The 21,529-nt window shown below is 47.3% G+C and overlaps 1 protein-coding gene across 5 annotated transcripts in view; it reads right to left on the bottom strand.

Annotated features, from left to right (window-relative positions):
- Positions 1-21,529, bottom strand: part of LOC115552330 (dedicator of cytokinesis protein 3) — a 51,103-nt gene that overhangs the window by 15,151 nt on the left and 14,423 nt on the right. For 4 of the 5 annotated variants that reach the window (XM_030368353.1, XM_030368317.1, XM_030368345.1 and 1 more), the window contains exons 6-29: positions 20,566-20,714; positions 19,814-19,898; positions 18,372-18,413; positions 16,947-17,101; positions 16,464-16,545; positions 16,291-16,351; positions 15,431-15,578; positions 13,350-13,438; positions 11,795-11,920; positions 10,421-10,545; positions 10,115-10,277; positions 9,634-9,740; positions 8,639-8,810; positions 8,436-8,533; positions 7,987-8,070; positions 7,617-7,717; positions 7,358-7,439; positions 3,707-3,877; positions 2,887-3,079; positions 2,474-2,601; positions 1,402-1,548; positions 1,091-1,189; positions 902-996; positions 281-356 (exon numbers count right to left, since the gene is read on the bottom strand). In XM_030368353.1, coding sequence (XP_030224213.1) covers positions 281-356; positions 902-996; positions 1,091-1,189; positions 1,402-1,548; positions 2,474-2,601; positions 2,887-3,079; positions 3,707-3,877; positions 7,358-7,439; positions 7,617-7,717; positions 7,987-8,070; positions 8,436-8,533; positions 8,639-8,810; positions 9,634-9,740; positions 10,115-10,277; positions 10,421-10,545; positions 11,795-11,920; positions 13,350-13,438; positions 15,431-15,578; positions 16,291-16,351; positions 16,464-16,545; positions 16,947-17,101; positions 18,372-18,413; positions 19,814-19,898; positions 20,566-20,714 — 2,778 coding nt within the window. The remainder of the gene's footprint in view (positions 1-280; positions 357-901; positions 997-1,090; positions 1,190-1,401; positions 1,549-2,473; positions 2,602-2,886; positions 3,080-3,706; positions 3,878-7,357; positions 7,440-7,616; positions 7,718-7,986; positions 8,071-8,435; positions 8,534-8,638; positions 8,811-9,633; positions 9,741-10,114; positions 10,278-10,420; positions 10,546-11,794; positions 11,921-13,349; positions 13,439-15,430; positions 15,579-16,290; positions 16,352-16,463; positions 16,546-16,946; positions 17,102-18,371; positions 18,414-19,813; positions 19,899-20,565; positions 20,715-21,529) is intronic. The other variant, XM_030368336.1, reaches the window with a different exon arrangement.

Genomic DNA, 21,529 nt, shown 5'->3' with positions numbered 1-21,529 from the left:
AAATTAATTTTGTAATATTTGTATTAATATTACATTGAGACTACTAGTACATTGAAACTACTACTAGTAACTACTCAGGTACATGCAAATTCACTCACACACACACACACACACACACACACACACACACACACACACACACACACACACACACACACACACACACACACACACACACTCTCACACTCTCACACACACACACACACACACACACACACACACACACACACACACACACACACACACACACACACACACACGAACACACACACACACACACCTTGAAATCGAAGTCAGCCTCAGAGAAGTTCTTGTGCAGCGCGGGGGACAGGAACTGTGTGGTCACCAGGATGATACTGCAGAAAACACACAGAGCTGTTAGCGCTAGCCTTATCAGCCCTGACAGCCGGGTATCTGCCGCTAGGCCTTTAGAAAAAGATAGAAATCCCCTTTAAGGGTAGGGTAGGCAATTTATCTTTCTAGCATTTTTTGTCATATTTTTTATAACTCTCTGTACATCCCGACAGAAATCCATAAATAAAATACGCTGAAAAAAAAAAAAAAAAAACCCTGTGTTGGGGGCCTGTAACAAGCCCGTCCAAACATTTAGTGCACCCTGAATGAAATTATTGGATGGCCTACCTGTCTACTTACCTAACCGTATACCTGCACTCACTTTGCCTGTGGACTCATTGTGCATGATCAGAGTCTTACACAAGGCAAAGCAGACTGATAGCCAAAGCTAACGAGCTAATCAAATGTTTTGGGGGAGTGACTTTGGAGGGGGGCCTGAAGGAACTGAGTGGGATTTCTTTGGGTGGATACATTCAAACTCTAGGCTATTCTGGCTGGTTTCTCCAAATTGCCTTCCCTACCTTTAAGCAAAAAAAAACAGACTTACTGGCTTGTGAGGAGTCTCATCACGCTCCAGTCTCGCGGGAAGATTGTCAGTTTCATCAGATTACGAAACACACAGAAGATCTTCAGCAGGAACTCCTGGTGGGCGAACGACATGTAAACACATTTGGCACCCTTGTCGATTTTTTCCTTTGTATTTATTTCTCTGCGGCTGAACAAAGCTGCCTCCCACCTTGAGCTCCTCTTTACTGTGGAAGTTGTTGAGCAGGTGATGGAAGTGGAGCTCCGACATCTGCCTGAGCAGCGAGAGCAGACAGGAAACATACTCCCCCTGCACCACAGAAGAAGAAGATTAATTTTGAACCCTGATTTCTACAGCTTTCCTCTCAGCAATCTTGAGCAAGATGGCCGAATTCTTCCTGCTGATCAATGACTTGCAATGAGAAAATGGAATGGATTAAAATTTCTGTCGAATTGCAGAATAGGATATAATTTTCTCCTTTTTAGGTGTTTGGGGTGGGGAGTGAGGGAAGGGAGACTGACCGTGATCTCTGCTGTGCACTGAGGGCATCTCTGCCCCCTAGAGGTCTCCACAGCCTGGGACTTGCTCATGATGGACAGCAGCGTTTGTAGCAGCACGTCAAGAAGACTCTCCACCATCATCTCCACCTCCTCCTGAACCGACGATTCCTGGGAGAGAACCAGTATGAAAGAAAGAGAGGGGGAAGAGATAAGAAGAGGAAGAGGATGATGACGATGAGGAAGATGAGGGTGGTGAAGAAGAAGAAGAAGAAGAAGAAGAAGAAGAAGAAGAAGAAGAAGAAGAAGAAGAAGAAGAAGAAGAAGAAGAAGAAGAGGTAGAAGAAGAAAAAGAAGAAGAAGAAGAAGAAGAAGAAGAAGAAGAAGAAGAAGAAGAAGAAGAAGAAGAAGAAGAAGAAGAAGAAGAAGAAGAAGAGGTAGAAGAAGAAGAAGAAGAAGAAGAAGAAGAAGAAGAAGAAGAAGAAGAAGAAGAAGAAGAAGAAGAAGAAGAAGAAGAAGGCCGTGAGAGTGAATGAATAATTGATGGCGAGACCCATGCTGCTTAATTGCCTATTTAAACGGTGGGGACAACGTGGGGCGGTTGGCCGTAACAAGCCGAGGCTGCACTGGAATGAGCGACGGGGTCTTTCAAAAGGACACATGAATTTTACATTCAAGTTTTTTTGCCATTCATTTTTTATACTCAGCTATGTCAATAGCTGTGTATAGAGGGGGGAGGGGGAGTTGTGTGCAGTCTGCAAGTCTCAGATAAACAGCAATATCACAGGAATGAGGAAGAACATCGGCTCAAAACCTCACATTCTTGGTGACAAAAAAGGAAACAGGGGTGTGTGTATGTTTATGTGAGCTTGTGCGTGTTTGTGTGTGAGCTTGTGTGTGTGTGTGTGTGTGTGTGTGTGTGTGTGTGTGTGTGTGTGTGTGTGTGTGTGTGTGTGTGTCTGTGTGTGTGTGTGTGTGTGTGTGTGTGTGTGTGTGTGTGTGTGTGTGTGTGTGTGTGTGTGTGTGTGTGTGTGCGCGTGCGTGCGAGCGTGCGTGCGAGCGAGCGTGTGTGCTGAGCAGGCACATGTCGTCCCACCATGGCGCTGGTCTTGATGATGGAGAAGATGCTGGCCAGGATCCCGGAGCAGATCAGCAGCTCCCTCTGCTGGCGCAGATGGAGGTGGATGTGGTGCAGGACCACTGGCAGCAGGATGCTGCGGGACTCTGGCGGGCGGAGGAGGAGGAGGAGGTGGAGGAGACATGACGCCGTATAAGTGGGAGGAAATAGACTTGGACTACGTTTTGAAATATTTCGCCTTGAAATATGAATAGAGAGAACAATTTTGATCACAATGGATTGATAACAACCTATTAATATTGGTCATCATAATATAGAATAAAACAACACAAATGTTTATTTATGTGTTTATAATGTTTAAGTATAACATGAAATAGATTACGGAATAGAAGTTTGGTTTTTAAATGTGTATCTCGGGCCTGGCGTCTCACCGGGGAAGTAGAAGAGTCGGCTCTCGACGGTGCGAGCGATGGACTGGAGCTTAACCACGTCCATGGACTGCCCGATGTCCACCGTGCTGGGCATGCTCCCCAGGGTGCCCCTAACGTACTCAGCCACCTCCTGGACGGTGAACATCTGGAGCAGCTCGTCGAATATATCCGGGAAACTGTTTAACAGCGCCGCCTATGAGGGCAAAAATGAACGGGGAACAATCTCTGTTAGGGCTGCTCTTTAATATGTGTGCTAGAGCCGACATTGAGCATTAGCTTTATATTAGCATTTTTACAAATGGATGTTACATTGACACACAAATGCGCACATGTTTCTTTCATGATGAAGATAAATAGTTAAAATCCTAATTATATATTTCAATAGAAAAACCCCAGCGGTGACCACAGTTTACTCAATGTCATCTTGTTGGATTGAGGCACAGCCTGCTGCTGCACCGGAACTGAATGTCCACAGGGGGCGCTGTGACTTACTGAGACCGAAGAAGCGCTGGAATATGACCACAGAGAGGCATGCAGCTGACCACACCCCTGAACTGTCCAACAGCAAGCCAAGGGTGGGGCGACAGTAAGGGGGGGCGGGTTCAATACAATAAAACAACATGGCTTCAATAATCAAAAACAAGCAACACAAACATGCAAACATGCAAAACCAAAGATCTGGAATCACTCAGCGGCGAAACAGTTACAAAATAGAAACAAAAAGAGACAAAATTAAAACGGGATTGCCAAGCAAGCAGAAAAATGCTTTTTGACAGACAGGACTGTCCGCTGAGAAGCTCTCCCCTAGGAGCCATCTGACCTGGGTGAAGACCAGGGTCTCCGAGCTGCGGCTGTCCAGGCTCAGCACGAAGCGGATGGACTGGAACAGCTCTTGAATGTTGGCGCGGAACTGCTCCTCCTCCATCCCACAGGTGGCCCGCGAGTACAGGATCCGAGACTGGACGATGAACTTGAACAGGTACTCTAGTGCCTGAGCAGGGGGCATTAGGGAACACAGAGTTAGAGGAGAGCATATGAAGCACACTTGTCCTATCAACTATTTGAGGCCCGTTTTGCTGTGTCGGCTACAACATTCATTATGCTTAAAGTGCAATCAACAACATCAGGCACTATTGATGAACATAATCTGAAAAATGTCGTCATTACAACCAATACAAACTTGATGTGATATAATCTGACCACCTTTAAACAGAAAGAAGGTTTAAATGCCATGCATGCGTCTTCATAAAACTGCAAAGGCAGCCTATATCTCCTCATACTAACACGTATCAAACAGTTGGGAGTGCCTTCACCTCTTTACACAATCCCTGCAGCTCAACCCGGCAGCCTTCTCTGCCTGTGTGTCTGATGGTGCCATTTGTGCTTATGCATCACCATTAAAATGTATACTGCTGAATTAATGAGACTCCAGGTCTCCGGGAATTGAATGAATTGCATAGTACAGAATGTACAGTCCTGCTGTAGCCTACTCTTCATTTATTATTTATTTGATTTGTAACATCTGTGTAAGGCGGCAGCGAGGCAGAGTCGCCTGTATGGTGAAACGTGTTGTGCACTCACACTGGTGCTCACTGCGTTTGTTTAATTCCCTCCACATGGCTGTCTTACTGAAAATACATCGGATCTGCCTTATGAGGAAATCTCCAGTGAAAACGATGGAAGTCTAAGGAATCAAAGGCTATCTGCTGTAGCCTATGATAGACAAGGATAAATGTACAAGCATGGAACAGACAGCAGTTTGTATCTGGGGGTATCAGGTGTAACATTTGGGGGGACCATGCAGGATGTAAACCCTGGAGAAGTGATACAACTCTGGGAATAGGCACCTGCAAGTGGAGCACAAGAAAACCAGGAACGGGTCCTGAGGTTAATTGGGGACTTTGGTTATCGCAAAACATGTCGGGAAGAACCTCTATTTAAAGGCATGGAGTCATTGAGGGATTTAGTCTATCGGATCAGACGTGTGAACCTTCAACAAGCGTCTGTCCTCTGCCATGGCACCACAGTGATCATTTCTCCTCTGCAAAGTTAGTTACCTCCAAGGGCACACGACTTGGCAGTGTTAGCGTATGCGCAACTCCCTGGCATCCGAATACACAAACAAAAATTAATTATTTAACGGATCGTGGAGAAAAGCCCCTTGCGTCAATGGTGCGGCGGCCAGCGCGCCAAGTGCCAACAGCGTTAGAGTACAGTTCCAGGCGAGAGGGACACCGGTTGCCCACACTATCAAGACACTACATCAGTGTCCAACACTCAGCCAACTGTATCTGCTGTATGGCCACCGGATTCACACCGGCTAACACGCTTATGATCACAGAACCGCAAACATCGGGCGCAATTAATTCCGGGGTTTATTTTCTGATGTGGGTAACCTTGTACTTTGTTTTGTTTTTGTTTGTGTCCATTCATTCCTGGCTATCCTGTCCGGCCTCTCACTGATCTGCCCCAGTGTTGTTTTACCCATAATTACTATCTCAAACCGATTCTTTAATAGAGAGCCTCAAAGCGGTGATATTGCATTGGGCATTGTATAAGGCTGACAGCATGGCTAGACTTTGGGTTTCCTTAAATTCTCTCACAAATCTCACTCTCTTCAATTATTAATCTCAGTAGGAATATTACAAAATTAGATTGCAGTGTTTCTAACATACAACCCTGAGTTGCTGTTCCCATGGGAATGAAACTAAGGCCTGATGCTATAGCAAAATAATCTATGCTCTCTGCTATTACCATGTTTTATCCAAAGCCATTTACAGTGAATTCAGATGCATATCCTTAGGGAGCAGTTAGAGTTTAGGCATTTCTGGGAAATACTGCCAAAATAGGAATTAGGAACTGACTAAACTACGCCACGAATTATCAATATTAAAACCTGAGCCTCTACAAATTGCAGACATCACAGAAAAGGGGTAGACAGATCGAGATGGATCTATCTATTGACGAATATAGTTTAAAATACATGTAGCAGGAAGCAACCTGATATTTTTTGCCCCATGTAGATCAAATCAATATATAATGGTAATTGTCTCCATCTAGCAGTTGTTTTAAGATATATGTTTCTGTAATAATCGAATGAAATATATTTATAGAGCACATTTAAAAAACAACGGCAGTTGACCCATTGCTGTACAATCAAAGACACCATAAACAACACAAAAATAAAAATATAAATACAAACAAAGAAATGCAACCCTCATATTCGTGTTAAAAGACAAGAAAAATAAAAAGTGTTTTAAGACAGGATTTAAAAACAGGCAATGTGGGAGCCAGCCTGACATGCAGAAGCCCCTCATTCCAGAGGTTGGGGGCGACTTTGCGGCAGAACCCCCCCGATGCTTCAACCTCGATCTTGGTTTGACTAGAAGCAACAGGTCAGCGTACCTGAGTGACTGCCATGGGAGGCATGGATGTAAAAGGTCAGAGAGATAGGCTGGAGCTTAGCCACATCCATTTAAGGCTTTGTTCAACGATAACATCCTCAAACCAATCCTAAAACATCCAAGGAGACGGTGACAAGTGGTGTCTCTTGCGTGTTCCTGTTAAAAGGCAAGCTGCCGCGTTCTGGCCCAATAGCAAGCATCAGAGGGAGGCCTGGCTAACACCAGCATAAAGGGCATTACAGTAGTCGGGTTGAGGTGAACGCAGTGGCTTGTACAAGATACACAGTATCCTCAGTGAAGAATCTGGGGTGGTTGAAGGGCAGAGGTTTTTGTTCTATGAAAGGGATCCGTTTTCTATTAGGTCTTTGCATTTTCTAGGGCTCATCCTAGGAAGTACCGTGTTGAAAAAATGGGTCATTGACTGGTTTCAATTTTAGGTTATGAATGATTGATTACTTTTGAATGAGACTCGGCTGTCCATTCAGAAGTCCCAACGGGTGCTGATAGTTTATATGTGAACATTTAGTAGTATTACATCCACTACTTTACATCCTAGGCATATACGATACACGCCGTAACCTAGAAAGACAATCTCCTCAATCAAACTATTTTACGACCTTGTCATTGTTGAAAGCCATATTTGTTTCAATAATTTGGCTTTTCGTTTAATCAAATATACTCTCACTCTAGTTTATCTATAGTCTGGTTCATTCTCATTCCCACTTCCTGAGAGTCGTTATTATCTGAGTACATCTGGGTCTGGGAGCCATCGATACCCCCACTCTGGCTCCAGTATACTTTCCCATAAGAGGTCTGGTCCACCGCAGCCCCATTGGGCTTGGTATAACTTACCTTCCTGAGCTTGCATTACTCCTTATCAGCCTCTGCTTGTCAGGCGTGCCTATTGGCTACTTTTTTAGGCCTCGCCAATAAATCTTCTTTGAAAGATTCGGGACATGTTTTGTATTTGTTGCAAAGGTTCAAGCTTTCCAAAACCAGCAATATCAAAGAAACGATTCATTTGTGTGTGTGTGTGTTTGTGTTTTTATATAAGTCATGGAACTTACCCTCATGGCTTCCTGGATATGGTCCTGTCTGACCACTTCAGCTGAGCGGTCCATGTACCATTTTAGACATCGGATCAGCTCTCTGCAAACACAGTGTGGAAAGAGCCTCAATATCATGGATCTCCTATCGGGAATTGTGACCACAAGTAGAAGCACATCAAAGATCGTTAGAGAAAGTGTAATTCATATTCTCACAACAAACACTGAAGGATTGCATTGGATGGTATTTCTATTTCAGTAGTACTATTGTGTTCTTTACTTGTAAGCCAGCGCTCCAGCGAAGTGGTTCTGAATGTAGGAGTCCATCACCGGTCTGAAGTGGTAGAAGCGGCTGTCCCTGAGCAGGTTGATGATGAAAACCTACACATAACCCAAAAATAACCACGTGAATCCCACTCCTTTTGTCTTGCAGTGGCTACACATGTAAGATGAAACCATTTGTTTTTGTGCGTGAATGCGTGCATGCAAGATTGTGTGTGTGTGTGTGTGTGTGTGTGTGTGTGTGTGTGTGTGTGTGTGTGTGTGTGTGTGTGTGTGTGTGTGTGTGTGTGTGTGTGTGTGTGTGTGTGTGTGTGTGTGCGTGTGTGTCTGTGTGTGTGCGTGTGTGTATGAGCCCCTGTTTTCCTTACCAGTGACTGGAATACCAACGGTCCGTATTTATCTGTGTTGTCATCTAGGAGACAGAAGAGTGTATCCAGGACATCTCGCAAGAACTGAATGGAAGCACAGAAACAAGAATCATGACATGGCTGTCTTGGAATGAAAGGATTTATCTTCAATTTACAATCAAAACGTATTGTAGCGCTATAACCAACAACACATTCATGTGATGAGGGACAGAGACTGTAGTTATCTTAATTTTTAACTTATATTTTGGTAAAATATAAGTTATTATATTATATAGATATTATTCAAATGTATGGAAAATATAACAGGATTGCCAAGAGAGCGTACAATAGTGTCTACATTTTAGTTTTTGTATTATATAATCCAACACAAAATAAACTGTTACTCGTCTAGCATGTTGGACCAAACACAAAGTATGTTCTAGAAGCACGACAGTGGTGTTGAAAGTGACCTTGACGATCTCCTCCCCGCTGATCTGCCGCAGACGGCCCAGGATATCCAACACTCGGTCAGGATGGGCCTTCCAGTTCAGCAGAGCCAGGAGGTCGACTAATGAAACCCACAAACAGTACATTAGCATTTTCCACCGAGAGTAGCGCTTGAGTCACTCAGCTTGAGCCGTGTAGCATCGCATCGACCCGTCAGTCGTCGTACCGTTCTGAGTGAGCTTGGTGGAGCAGAGCAGCGTGGAGACCCAGAAGGTCTCCTTGGGGCTCCTCTGGAAGGGCAGGTTGGCGGGCAGGTTGGGACAGCTGTTGAAGTCCTCCTTACAGCAGGGCATGCTCAGGTACAGGCCCTGGTTACTGAACGTAGCGTTCTCATCACACTAAGGCAGGGAGAGAGAGATGGAGAGAGTGAGAGGGAGAGAGACGGAGAGATTGAGAGGGTGAGGTGGAGAGAGAGGGAGAGATGGAGAGAGAGGGAGAGAAGGCGAGATGGAGAGAGAGGGATATGTAGAGAGAGGGAGAGACGGAGTGAGAGAGAGACGGTGTGAGAGGAAGAAACGGAGTGATGGAGTGAGAGAGAGGGAGAGATGGAGTGAGAGAGAGAGAGAGAGAGAGAGGGAGAGATGGAGTGAGAGAGAGAGAGAGAGAGAGGGAGAGATGGAGTGAGAGAGAGAGAGAGGGAGAGATGGAGAGAGGGAGGGAGGGAGATGGAGAGAGAGAGAGATATGGAGTGAGAGAGACGGAGTGAGAGGGAGAGATGGAGAGAGATGGACAGATGGAGTGAGAGAGAGATGATTGAGAGAGGGAGTGAGAGAGAGAGAAAGATGGATTGAGAGAGAGTTGGAGAGTGTGAGAGAGAGAAAGAGAGCGAGAGAGAGCGAGGGAGAGCAAGAGAAAGAGAGAGAGGGGGAGAGAGAGAGAGAGAGAGAGAGAGAGAGAGAGAGAGAGAGAGAGAGAGAGAGAGAGAGAGAGAGAGAGAGAGAGAGAGAGAGGGGGAGTTGCGTAGTGGTGAGGATAGGGAAAGGGTGGAGCAGTCAGGGAGTTTTTCATGTGAAATACAGCGGCGTCTAAATATAGCGCGGCTACTTTTACACCTTGCATTTGAATGTGTACCCACTCTGCCTGTGAGGGCTCCGCACAGCCACGGCCCTGCCACTGCGGGGGGGGGGGGGGGGGGGGTTAAATCCCCTCCCCGGCTCTCACCTTGTAAACATAGAGCTCGTGGTTCTCGTCCGACAAGGTTGTCCCGTCCTCCCTCATCAGAGGCGTGAAGGCGAAGCCAAACAGCTTCTTCTCCCCTTTGTCTTTAGCTGAAAGAACAACAACATTAAAGATGAAATGTGTCTTTCAACTCGACCACTGCCACGGCCAACGTGATCTTGTCATACAGTGTGTTATTTAATCATTTATATTACATTTAGGAGGCACTTTCCGTCCAAAGCAAAGTAAAGGTATTGCAAGAGCAATTAGGGGGCTATGCAGCTTGCTCAAGGGTGATCAGCTACTTGGAAATTAGGGATTGAACCCAGTAACTTTCAGCAAGAGAGTTGAACGCCTGAACCACTTGACTTCCCACTGCCCCACTGCTACTGTTAAATAAAAAAAAGAACACACAGATACCCAGAGTTCTGTGTCTTTATTGTGCCGGGAAATGAAGGATGCACGGTCAGCAGTGGGGACTCACTGGAGCAGTGTCTGAACTCAAAGCGTAGGTGGGACCCTCTGAAGCGATCTATGGGGATGGGCAGCTTCACCATCTCGCTCCAGCGAGGGCTGTTGTTGTGGTAGAGGACGAAGGAGCGATGCTCGCTGGTGTTTGGCTCCCCGCTGCCCAGACTGATGCAGTCCTGGTGGGGGTACAGGAGAGAGAGGAGACGGAGTTAACTCGCCGGGTCTGGATGTTCGCTGCGTGGCTGCCGACGGTGATCATCGACAGCCTGTGCTCGCCGTATCAAACGTGTGTTTGTCATCGTGCCACGTCGTTCCGTACTTTGAGCGTGTCGCCGTCGGCGTAGAGCACGTACACGGTGACCTCGATGTTCTTCTGCACGCTCTTGCCCCCCCTCTCGAATTCGCCCCGCTCCAGGGTGAGGTACAGGTCATTGCGGATGTCTCCTGGGACAAACATTGGAGGGAAGCAAGGATGAACCCCTCTTTAACTGAGAACCTCAAGCAAGGAACCACATCCCTGTCCTGCAAAATAGCCTCTCTCCCTCCCGTCTGTCCAGCTGCTGGATATGACCAAACTCGGCTGGAACAAAACATTGTAGAACCATCCAAGCTTTCGCAGCCTAGGTTAAAGACAATACCTTACTGGAATGATGTGAGACATAGCATGGTTCCTTGTTCCGATACTCTTTGTAGAACTGAACTGACGGTTCAAGAAAGGTTCAAAATACTATTCTAGTAATTTGTTTAACCCGACAGTTGACAGTAGATTCGACTGTTGCGTTCGACATTGCGTTTCAAAGGCAAGCCCAATATCAACCTGTTTATGTCACTGAAGGGAATACATCTTAATAACTGTCACTGTTTGAGGAACCGCCATCATGACATACAAGTCAACGGCAGCAGGGGCGTAGGATGTAACAGTTACTCTTAAAACCAGAATATCGTTATATATATCCAAGACCAATGAAGGTATTAGGTCGGAGGGGCATGTTTCGGAGGAAAAAACTGGAAGAGGGATGAGAGGCAGAAAAGGGGCTTCAGTCTCCTCAATGGAAGACAAACAGGGCACTGCTTGCTGATGAAATGAATGGAAATAAATACACGCTGTACCTCCAAGCTTTTACCATTTCACTTGCTTTTAGTAATAGACTGCTCGGCACCTGACCTGAATAGCTTCTTCATGCATGCAGGGTGGTGACCAATTAGATGAGTGTTTCTCCCTCTCTCACTCTCTCTACTGCAGAGATCCAAATCCAACTCAACTCGAACCGGAGCATTCCTCAAGTCACCTCAGCCCACACTGCTCTCCAACCCTGCCTCACAACATATCCATTTAGTCTAGTTTGACTATCGATTCCTTCCTCTGCGTCCTACACAGCAGTCCTAACCCCCGGACCTCCTGTCGCATCAGGTGGACACCACCCTCCCCCATAATCCTGAACCCCTTCTAGACTCCTAGCCCTGCCTCCTAATTTGCCCTTAACTCTTCTCATCTAATCTCCTGGTCTTGTTCCTGTGTGCGCGTGTGTGTGTGTGTGTGTGTGTGTGTGTGTGTGTGTGTGTGTGTGTGTGTGTGTGTGTGTGTGTGTGTGTGTGTGTGTGTGTGTGTGTGTGTGTGTGTGTGTGTCCGCCCAAGTATATGCGTGCATGTGTGCGTGTGCATGTGTGTGTGTGTGTGTGTGTGTGTGCTCACCGGGCAGGATGACGTCTGGGAAGCCTAGTTTGCGTGTGAGTGCCAGAGCCCTGCTGAACACCGCCTGGTTCTCACGTCTGATTTGCTCCAGCTCACCCCGCAGCAGCTGCAGGGAAATGATGAGGCCTGCACACCGAGAGAGAGAGAGAGAGAGAGAGAGAGAGAGAGAGAGAGAGAGAGAGAGAGAGCGAGAGAGAGAGAGAGAGAGAGAGAGAGAGAGAGAGAGAGAGAGAGAGAGAGAGAGAGAGAGAGAGAGTTAGTGAGAGAGCGCAGAGAAGGAGTGTCAGAGAGTGGGCTTGCGTGTGGGTGTTAATGCGAGTTTCTTAATGTGAGTGCCTGTACATTTTTAAACGGGGAGATTTACAGTGCGGCTTTCTATGGATATATGTCGGTGTGTGTGTGTCTGTATGTGTGTGAGTGTGTTTGTGGGTGACCATGTATGTACCACAAGAGTGTTTGACTGGGAGCGGGGGGGGGGGGGAGGGGGGAGCGAGGAGGAAGCGAGGAGGAGGATGGGTGAGGACGAGAGACAGGCGTTTAAGATATATTAGTCAGACTGTGGGGGCGGAAGAAGCACACAGCAGAATGGACAGAGAGACGTCGCCCAGCACCACATAATATAAAATAAGAGATGTCCACCATTTGAGGAGAGGGCAACAAAAACAGGACTACGAGTAGGAACAGAAAAAATGTATGAGAGCTCGGTGAGTCATGTGTTATTTTGTGAATCGGGAAGCCAAAACAAACTAAATAAATGAGCACTGATCTCGAGACGGAAGACAGACTCACTGCACTGATGTCGCATCACTTTTGCGGTGTCATTTCAGAAAAAGGATAAAAGACTAAGGCATAATATGTCCTTTGAAATCAAGGAGAGGACCCCCCCCCCCCTCCCCACCCCCCCTCCTTTGGTGTGTTTGACCTTGTGGAGTGCTGAGCCATTGGCTAACGAGGCTCTTCCCCCTTCATGGCTCCCCTAATGGAGGTTACCGCCGTCAGGGTTATCAATACTGCATTATGACGCTGACGTCTGATGCATCCTGGGATACATCTTACACTATGCAGGATCTGCGCTGATGCACGCTAACATTTGCATGCAAACAGTCGCACGCTGACAGGTGCATGCTAACTGTTGCATGCTAGCATTTGCTTTCTGGAAGCTGCATGCTCACAGTTGCTTGCTAAAAGATGTAGGCTAGCATTTGCTTGTTAGCCATAGTATGATAGCTGTTGCATGCTAGCAGTTGCATTCTACCATACAGGCATCATGGAAATATGATGTATATCAGTTTTTATACTGATTACTTATTGCTTTATTAGTCACACAGCCCAAAGCACCCAGAGTACACATTTTGCTTCATATATTTAACAAAGCTATTGTTTTTGCTTGCTTCATATAGATCTGAAGCCTATTTGAAACCTGAAACCGTTTTTAATATGTGTTTAAGTCCTAATCAACAGAAAGAGGTGGGAAGGGCTGGTGAAGGGAAGTACAACTCAGATGAAGCCTGTAGTGTGACACCAACTGATTCAAGGAAGTCCAGGTATACGTTACCATAGTTGGTGCTGGGAGCCGAGTACTTTGTGTTGGACTTGCGGATGATGTTCTCATGTATCTGGAACCACTCGTTCTCATTGTTGCATCTGGAAGGGAGAGAGAGAGAGAGAGAGAGAGAGAGAGAGAGAGAGAGAGAGAGAGAGAGAGAGAGAGAGAGAGAGAGAGAGAGAGAGAAGGGGTAGAGGGAGAGAAGGAGAGAGAGAGGGAGGGAGGGAGGGAGAGAGAATGAGCGGGAGAGAGCGATGAAGAGAGAGAGAAGGAGGGAGAGAGAGGGAGAGAAAGAGTGACGGAGGGAGAGAGAGGGAGAGGGGGGAGAGAGGTAGAGAGGGAGGGAGAGAGAGAAGGAGGGAGAGAGGGGAGAGGGGGGAGAGAGGGAGAGAGAGGGGGGCGAGAGAAGTGAGAGGCAATAGATGTTAGCGACCAGCAGGCCCAGATGGAGGGACCTTGGGGGGGTGGTGGAGCCTAAGGTAGGTAGGGGGGAACCAAATGAGCAGCATGGGGCACAGGAAGCCCGTTCCTCCTGGAGACAAGGTAACAGCGGGGGGGGGGGGGGATGGGGCTGGGTGGAGGAGGGGGGCACTATCAACCAGCACATTAGCCCCACATGCACAGCACAGTGCGCTAAGCAGAGCTGACAGCCAGCTCCTCCACCAGCCTTTTTCATTACCGAGGGCCCGTGGGGCCCCTGGGAGAGGCAAAGGGGGGGAAACGCACGGGCTGGAGCGTGATAGGAGAAGACAGTTTTGAGGCAGCTCAGCCGAATCACTGCCGCCGCTCCGAGAGGAAGGAGCATTTACACTGCGCGAAGAAACCCCCCCCCCCCCCCCCCCCCCCGCCTCACCACACCAAGAAGAACAAAAAGAAAAACAGCAAACCTCGTTCCTGGGGAGTCTCTATTCATGGTTATTTTGTTATCTAACCCAGGCTCTCGGTGCAGAGGGGGGTCCGGTGTGGCGGAGACCCGGAGGCTCGGTAGGGGTCAGGGCAGTCGTGTCCGAGGAAGCCTCTGGGTGGACCGGCGGACACGGATGACCTTTTGTCGTCTGGCGGTACATGACGTGCTTCGCCGGGCCACCTGGTTCCTTCTGAACACTGTGGCGGAGCGCAGCAGATACCCCGGCAAAGTCTTGGGCGGAACGACGCAACGGTTTGGTTTATGTTGTGCCTCCGACCCCTTGACCCCTGTGGAGCTCCTTGTGAAATCTGCCCCAGGAAGTGCTGACAAGGGGGGGAGAGCAGCGCCGCCAGAGACACGCTCTGGATATTGATTGACAGGGCAAGAATGCTTCGCTCAGTGTTATTCCTCTCTGTCCTCTAACTTTGTTCATTTATCTAAGTGTCGTGTCTCTTCTCTCTAGCTCTCTCCTCCCTCGCTCTCTTTCTCCCTTTCTCCTTCTCCCTCTCTCTCCCTCTCTTCCGCTCTCTCTTTCACACTCTTCCTCTTTCTTTCCCTTTCTCCTTCTCTCTCCTTCTCTCTCTATCTCTCTCTCTCTCTCTCTCTCTCTCTTTTCTCCCTCTCTCTCTCTCTCTCTCTCATTCCTCCCTCCCTCCCTCTCTCTCTCCTCCTGCTCCCATCCTCCATTGGTCAGGGTACAGCAGTGTCTCTGTGTGGTACGTTTTAACAGAGGGGACCATTTGCGCCTCATGTCAAGAGACAGCAGAGCAGCTGCTGAATTTTCCTGGGACAGTGAGATATCTCTCTGAACAAAACACAGAACGCAGCTAAAAACCATGAGGGGGTCGTGTGGTTGTCCAGGAACACCTCTTCCAACATTGTCCCTTGGTGGTGGTGGTAAAGTTCACATCAATCAGGATGATGACACCGTTGCATTTAATTATGAGATCAGATAATCCCATGGAACATTTAATGGACAATATACTTGATATGGAGTTTGTTAAGCTATTCAAGTATTTCTATCATTATATCCTTTTTTTCTATACCTCCCATAGAGCATTTAAGTGGGTCTCACTCAAGTGCTCTATAAATAAACACAACTTTGCATGACATATCATGCCAAGATTAAAAAAACAACAACACAGAACGAAGGGGAGAGAGACGAAATGAGGTCGGTTCTTACGTGTAGATCTTGAGCACAAAGTCCTTCTCCTCCTTGAGGTCGGTGATGGTGTGGAACACGTCCGTCATGGCCAGCACGGCGCAGCCATAGGGCCGTCTGTACAGCACATGGGGTGGGCCTTTCTTCGAGTCGTTCAGTAGCATACGACCTGGGGGGCGCAAAAACACATCACCACAACTCTAGGGGGGGAGGGTCTGAGGGGGTGGGGTCTAAGCAGGTCGGCAGCCTGAGGTGTCCCCCAGGTCTGATTCTGACCTGATGACCTCTGACACCTTCCGTCCCCTCTCTTTATTTTCAAGCCGTGCTCCTGTGTTCAATGTCCTACCCTTAAAGCCACAAAGAGCCCGTGGAAAATATGTTTAAAACACATGAATTCTGTCAAGACTCGTCTTGTCTTGTGTGCTGACCATAACACCGTAAGAAGCAAAAGACTCAAGACTCACTTGTTTAGAGTTCACCTAGACGCTGCTTAGCCCCCCCACTGACTCCCCCATCCCCCAACCCCCTCCCACCCCTCTAACGCACTTATTGTACGTTGTACGTCCTGGCACTTAATGTACGCACTTATGGTATGTTGTACGTCCTTGCACTTAAAAATTGTACTTAGCATTGTGGAGCATCTTATCCTAGCCAGCTTTGTTGTATACGGGGAAGGGGTTAATCTAACAATTGTTAGTGCTTGGCACTAGGTTCTATGAACAATCTTACTGTACCGACAGCAATATATTCTTTCTCCCTTTTCTGAGAAATGTACTTATTGTACGGTAAGCCTCTTTCATATGAAAGTGTCTGCTAAATGCCCTAAATGTAGATGTAAAGAAAGGGGAATTTTTTGCACGTTGCATTTGAACTTAACTTACCAGTTCTTATGACTTGTGCAACAATGTATAGGTCTCTCTTCAAGTCTTTGCTGCTTAGGTCCTGCAGGGGAACATAATGTAGACAATGTGATCAGAATACCATTGTGGCAGCTCAAATCTTAAATCAGATTTGGTCTAAGCAGGGGTTTTTTATACGAGTGAACCATTATTACCGTGAAGAGTGCACACAGACGGTCAACCTTCTCTGGATTCTTTGGCCCTCCATTCTTGTTCAACCTGACCATGAACTTCTCACTGAAAGAGAAAACGAAACATTAGTAACCCATGGAATAAGTACAACCGCTGTATAATAATAATGTGCGTGCGTGCGTGCGTGCGTGCGTGTGTGCGGGTGTGTGTGTCTGTGTGTGTGTGTGTGTATATTTGTGTGTGTGTGTGTGTGTGTGTGTCGGTTTTGGTGTGTGTGTTTTGGTGTGAGTGTGTGTGCATGTGTCTTCCTGTGTCTGTGTGTGTGTGTGTCGGTGTGTGTGTGTGTGTGTGTGTGTGTGTGTGTGTGTGTGTGTGTGTGTGTGTGTGTGTGTGTGTGTGTGTGTGTGAGTGTGTGTGTGTGTGTGTGTGTGTGTGGGTGGGTATGAGCGTCTGTTTGTGTGTGCGTGTGTCAGTGTGTGTGCGTCTGTGCGTGCGTGTGCGTGCACCTGATCTGCTTGGCCTCGCGTGTGTCATAGAGGAAGAAGAAGACGTCCGCGTCCTCGCTGATGCTGTTGTAGGTGAAGCTCTTCAGGTTGATGAAGAGGTGGTGTGACACAGGGACACGGCAACTGTCGCCATGGCGCTGCCGCGTACCGTCACCCTGACAATGAGATAGAGAGATAGAGAACCTTAGCAACTAACAAGTCATCCCCCCCTCCCACATACACGCGAACGGTTTTGGACAAACGTTTGGATTCCTATATTCGTCATCGGTCCACTGAAGCTCAGCACAAATAGTGTTAGGTCATTTGGTTTCTCCACCCAAAGTGTTATATATTAGCTTGATTCGTTACCATGAGTTTCATGCCACCTGGCGTATATGTGGGTGTTACACAGAATACATCGCCACATTTAGAACCATTTAGCTAAGGAATCATTAGGTGAGCCACAATTGGGGGTTTGGTGGCAGATTTCTAAGTATTATTGCCACCAAAAACATGCATGTAGTTACTGAGCAGATGGTATTGTCAAAATCAACTTACTGTGATTTCCCAGATACACATCATCAAGGAGCAGGTATGTATCCTGCTCAAGGATGCCTAAACCTTGATGCCTGAGGTATCGGCTTCTGACATTGGGAATCAAACCCAGTACCTTTTAAAACGGGAGTCCAACGCCATAGTCACTATACCATCCTGCCCCAAGTTAGTCTGTGACGGTTATAGTTTCCCTCACAACAATAAGGTATGACGATATACATTGAAAATGAGCCAGCTCTCCACACGCACATGGCTCGATCACATAAAGGGGCCTGGGGTGGACTCAGGGTATGGCTCCTCATAAGTTTGTTCAGAGGTGGAGGTGAGTCATCCTAAAGCCCAGTGCTGTGGGCAGTGTAGTCACAGTAAAACTAGAATTCAATTATGCATAGAGTTGCACTTGTCAGTGTATGTGTGCGTGCATGCGTGCGTGCGTGCGTGCGTGCGTGCGTGCGTGCGTGCGTGTGTGTGCGTGCTGGTTTGCGCGAGTGCGTGATCCAGGGGTGAGTGAGGGGTGGAGGTAGCCTGCAGGCGGTTGAGTTGTAGTCAGAGTGCCCCCTGTGTCTTAATAACAGTGCATTACTGTGTAGGCATAATGTTGTTTAAATATGGTTGATCTCAGCCGCCTGGCGGCTGAGACACAACCCACCGATGTGGCACTTTCCTGAAAGCCTTCACATGTACAGTGTGACGTGGATCCCGAAGGCAGGGGCACTTGATGCTAACACTCACAGTACGGAAAACAAGATTCCGCCATGACAACGGGTGCATGGAAACAACTCAGCCAGGGGAAAACGTTTCAGAAAGAACAAATGGCAAAGGAATGCCGTACAAGGAAGTGTGGGCATCTATTTTTAATAGCGGATGCACAGCTGCAATGAAAAGCCTTACCTGGGTTGTGCTTTGCTGGCCACAGTGTCTGCTGGATACATGCTGTAAACAAACAAACACACACACACACACACACCACACACACCACACACACACACACACACACACACACACACACACACACACACACACACACACACACACACACACACACACAGAAACAGAGAGGGAGGTGTCAGTTCAGTTGCTGTACTCAACACAGGACACGTTTACCTCCCAACAACTTTCTACACACACTGCCCCGAAGGTCTGCTCCCATCCCATGGTTCAGAAACGGACAGAATAACTCACCCACTTAAATTGCCAAGAGGCTGTACTTCAATGTAAAAAAGAAGCCCACATCATGTCGAAAACGTGCGCAAGTGGGAGAGGAGAGGACAAAGCCGGCTAATCCCCCACAAACACACGCACACACACAAAGACACGCACTGCCCGGCGGTCTAACATAGCCCCCACTACACCGAGCTGAAACGGCGCCAAGGGCCTGGGTCCTGCCAAAAAACAAACTCACTTTCATCAACATTCAGGAGTCATTTTTCTTTGGCACGGGTCAACGCTTTACTTTGTTTTTAGAAAGGCACGCCATTAAATGCAGGAAAAATGTAAATGTAAGGCGAACATTGGATATCTCCTGGGCGGTTGGGGAGTTGTGTTGCGTGCAGACATTTGGCCGATGGCCAGATGGGAGCCTCCTCATTTACCTAACTGTGGAGCTGCCACATCACATGACCTGCATTTGATTACCACTGTGCCGTAACCACATGCTCCTCATTTGGATCTGCTCGAGTGATTCTCGTCTCCCACCCCTAATAGTAACGGCAACACCCAACTCACTCAGCACGATTTCAAAGTCACATAAAAAAAACAACTCGCTCTTTTAAACGGCAAAAGTGTTATTTATCTACACGCCGGTCGTCACGTTTCACCCCGATGAAGCGCTCTCTCCGAGCCCTGGTGCGCAGCGTGTCATACGGCGTGACGTCGCGCTCGTCTAGCTCGCCATGGCGCGCGCGGGCGTCATGTAGCAGCAGCTGGGTAGCGCTGCCTTCTGTGAGTCACCTTCTTATGGATGAGTTCATCATCGCCACACATCGCCACACAACATGTTCTTATCGGTCGAACCACACCCAGGCAGAGAGGGACAAAAGAAGCAAATTGCAAAGGAAGCGACTAACGTTTTGTAGTAATTATTATAAAAAAATAAAATCTGTTCATTGATTGAAAGTCAATTCAATGAATTAACAAATCCATAAGGAACCTCCATGGTGCCTGGAATAAATGTTTTAATACGTTGAAGAACAACTCAATCCTGGATCGATTGAAATGATCCTCGACTTATCAACGGCCCAATGCGGCCCAATGAGAAAATAGGAAAAGTTGAACGCAAACACAATCACTCACTGTTGCCTAAATGTGTGTTGAATAATAAATTGTGACGGTACCATTTTATAGAGTTCCGAAATGCTGATCTGATCCGGATCAACCATCTCAAACTCCTTCCTAGGAACCAGGTCTAACCCCAGGTGCCTGGTGGAGGAGTACAGAGGGGTAGAGGTTGGGGGTGAGTGGGGGGAGAGAAAGGTAGAAAGGGAAATGGGAGCCATTAGAAAGACATCTGTCCAGTTGAAGAACCAAGCAGCAGAGCAATAGCACAGGTTAAGGAAACATTGAATTGTTATTTCGATCCTGCAAACGTTAGTTAACAAGATGGTTTGTACCATGATATCACTGGTAATTAAGTGGGTGGCACTGAGCTAAAAATGCACAGCCAATTAGCTAGGGCTTATTACCGGGCCCCTAGCCAATGAAACTCCGATGAGCAGAGCACTCCCATGTATAAAGATACATCCGGTCTCGCCAGTGATACATGCTGATGTTGACTAAGATGATGAAGGAACACTGTAAAGTCAGACCAAACCTACATTAACCAACAGATGGCCCATTGACCTAATGCGTTTCCTAAACATAACGCAACCCCCTCTCCCCATAAAATGACATAAAACATTATACGAATCATACACATATTACATAGCAGAGGGCAGGGATGACTATCTAGAGCAAGAAAAACAAAGAAAAGGCCTTTGTTGTAGAGGAGGGAAAGGAAAAGTGAAAGTGATCGATCAATCAATTCATTCCTCAGCTCTAGATGTGAGGCGTTGTGCGTCGTTGTTGTTTGTGTTTGTCGGCCACTCACTCGTTGCCCCAGTCCAGTCGCACAGTGATGTGTCGTTTGATCTCACGGGTCTGGTCCTGGGCCAGGTGACCCTGGATCAGCTGCCGCCGGAGGTCCATCAGCTCGTTCATCACATGGCGCAGCTTATGGAACAGGTCCACCTTGTGTTTCTGAGGCGGGACCAGAGACCAGGGTTAGAAAGACAGCTTCTCGAGCAAGCGCCTCGGATCACGTCAATCTGGATCACACGTCTCTAACCCAGGGGCTTCATTGTGTTACCTTTATTTATGTTTGTATCGATCACGGATGCTGACCTCTTGAATGGTAATGTCAAGTGATGCATATTATTAATGAAGTCTGGCAGGGGAAAAGCAGAAATAATAAACCTACGTCTGTAATTCCAGTCGTAGGATAGCCACACTTGTTCCGTCGAATCAAAATTTTTCTATGCTCCTATTCCAGGTTTGTTTACATAACGGCACAAGTCATTTCCTACCGCTCGGTATGCACATTTAATGAGGATAAGAGAGTATGTTCTGAACGGCTGGGAGATGCCGGAAAGCCCATCTCTTGATTATCCCTCTCGGATTATTCCTTGGGGCTCATTATGTACATTACAACTAATGCACATTTATGCTTAGACCATTGCTTCTTCAAGTACTGCTATAAACTGTAATTGGCTGCTATAAGAACTGCGGTAAGGTAGCAACTTCACCATGTAGCCCATAATACATGCCTTTTTTTGTTTTTGGACTATCATGACCCCAACTATAGCTTTTACCGCACAGGGGGGGGAAGTGTGTGTGTATGTGTCTGTGTGTGTGTGTGTGTGTGGCTAGCAACCAAAGCGAGCGTTAGTGTTAAATCAGTGGTGCACACATTAGTCGAGCTCCAGAGGAAGTTACATCACAGCGGTCACGCCTCAGGCCCCTTGGTTTGGCTGGGAGCATGAGCAGTCTTCACCCAGGCGGTTATGTAAGGAGAC

This window comes from Gadus morhua, chromosome 1 (genome assembly GCF_902167405.1).
Source record: "Gadus morhua chromosome 1, gadMor3.0, whole genome shotgun sequence".
In the NCBI taxonomy this organism is placed as follows: domain Eukaryota; kingdom Metazoa; phylum Chordata; class Actinopteri; order Gadiformes; family Gadidae; genus Gadus; species Gadus morhua.
Note: the sequence above shows the minus strand (reverse complement) of the source record. Positions and strands in the feature narration are given on the sequence as shown.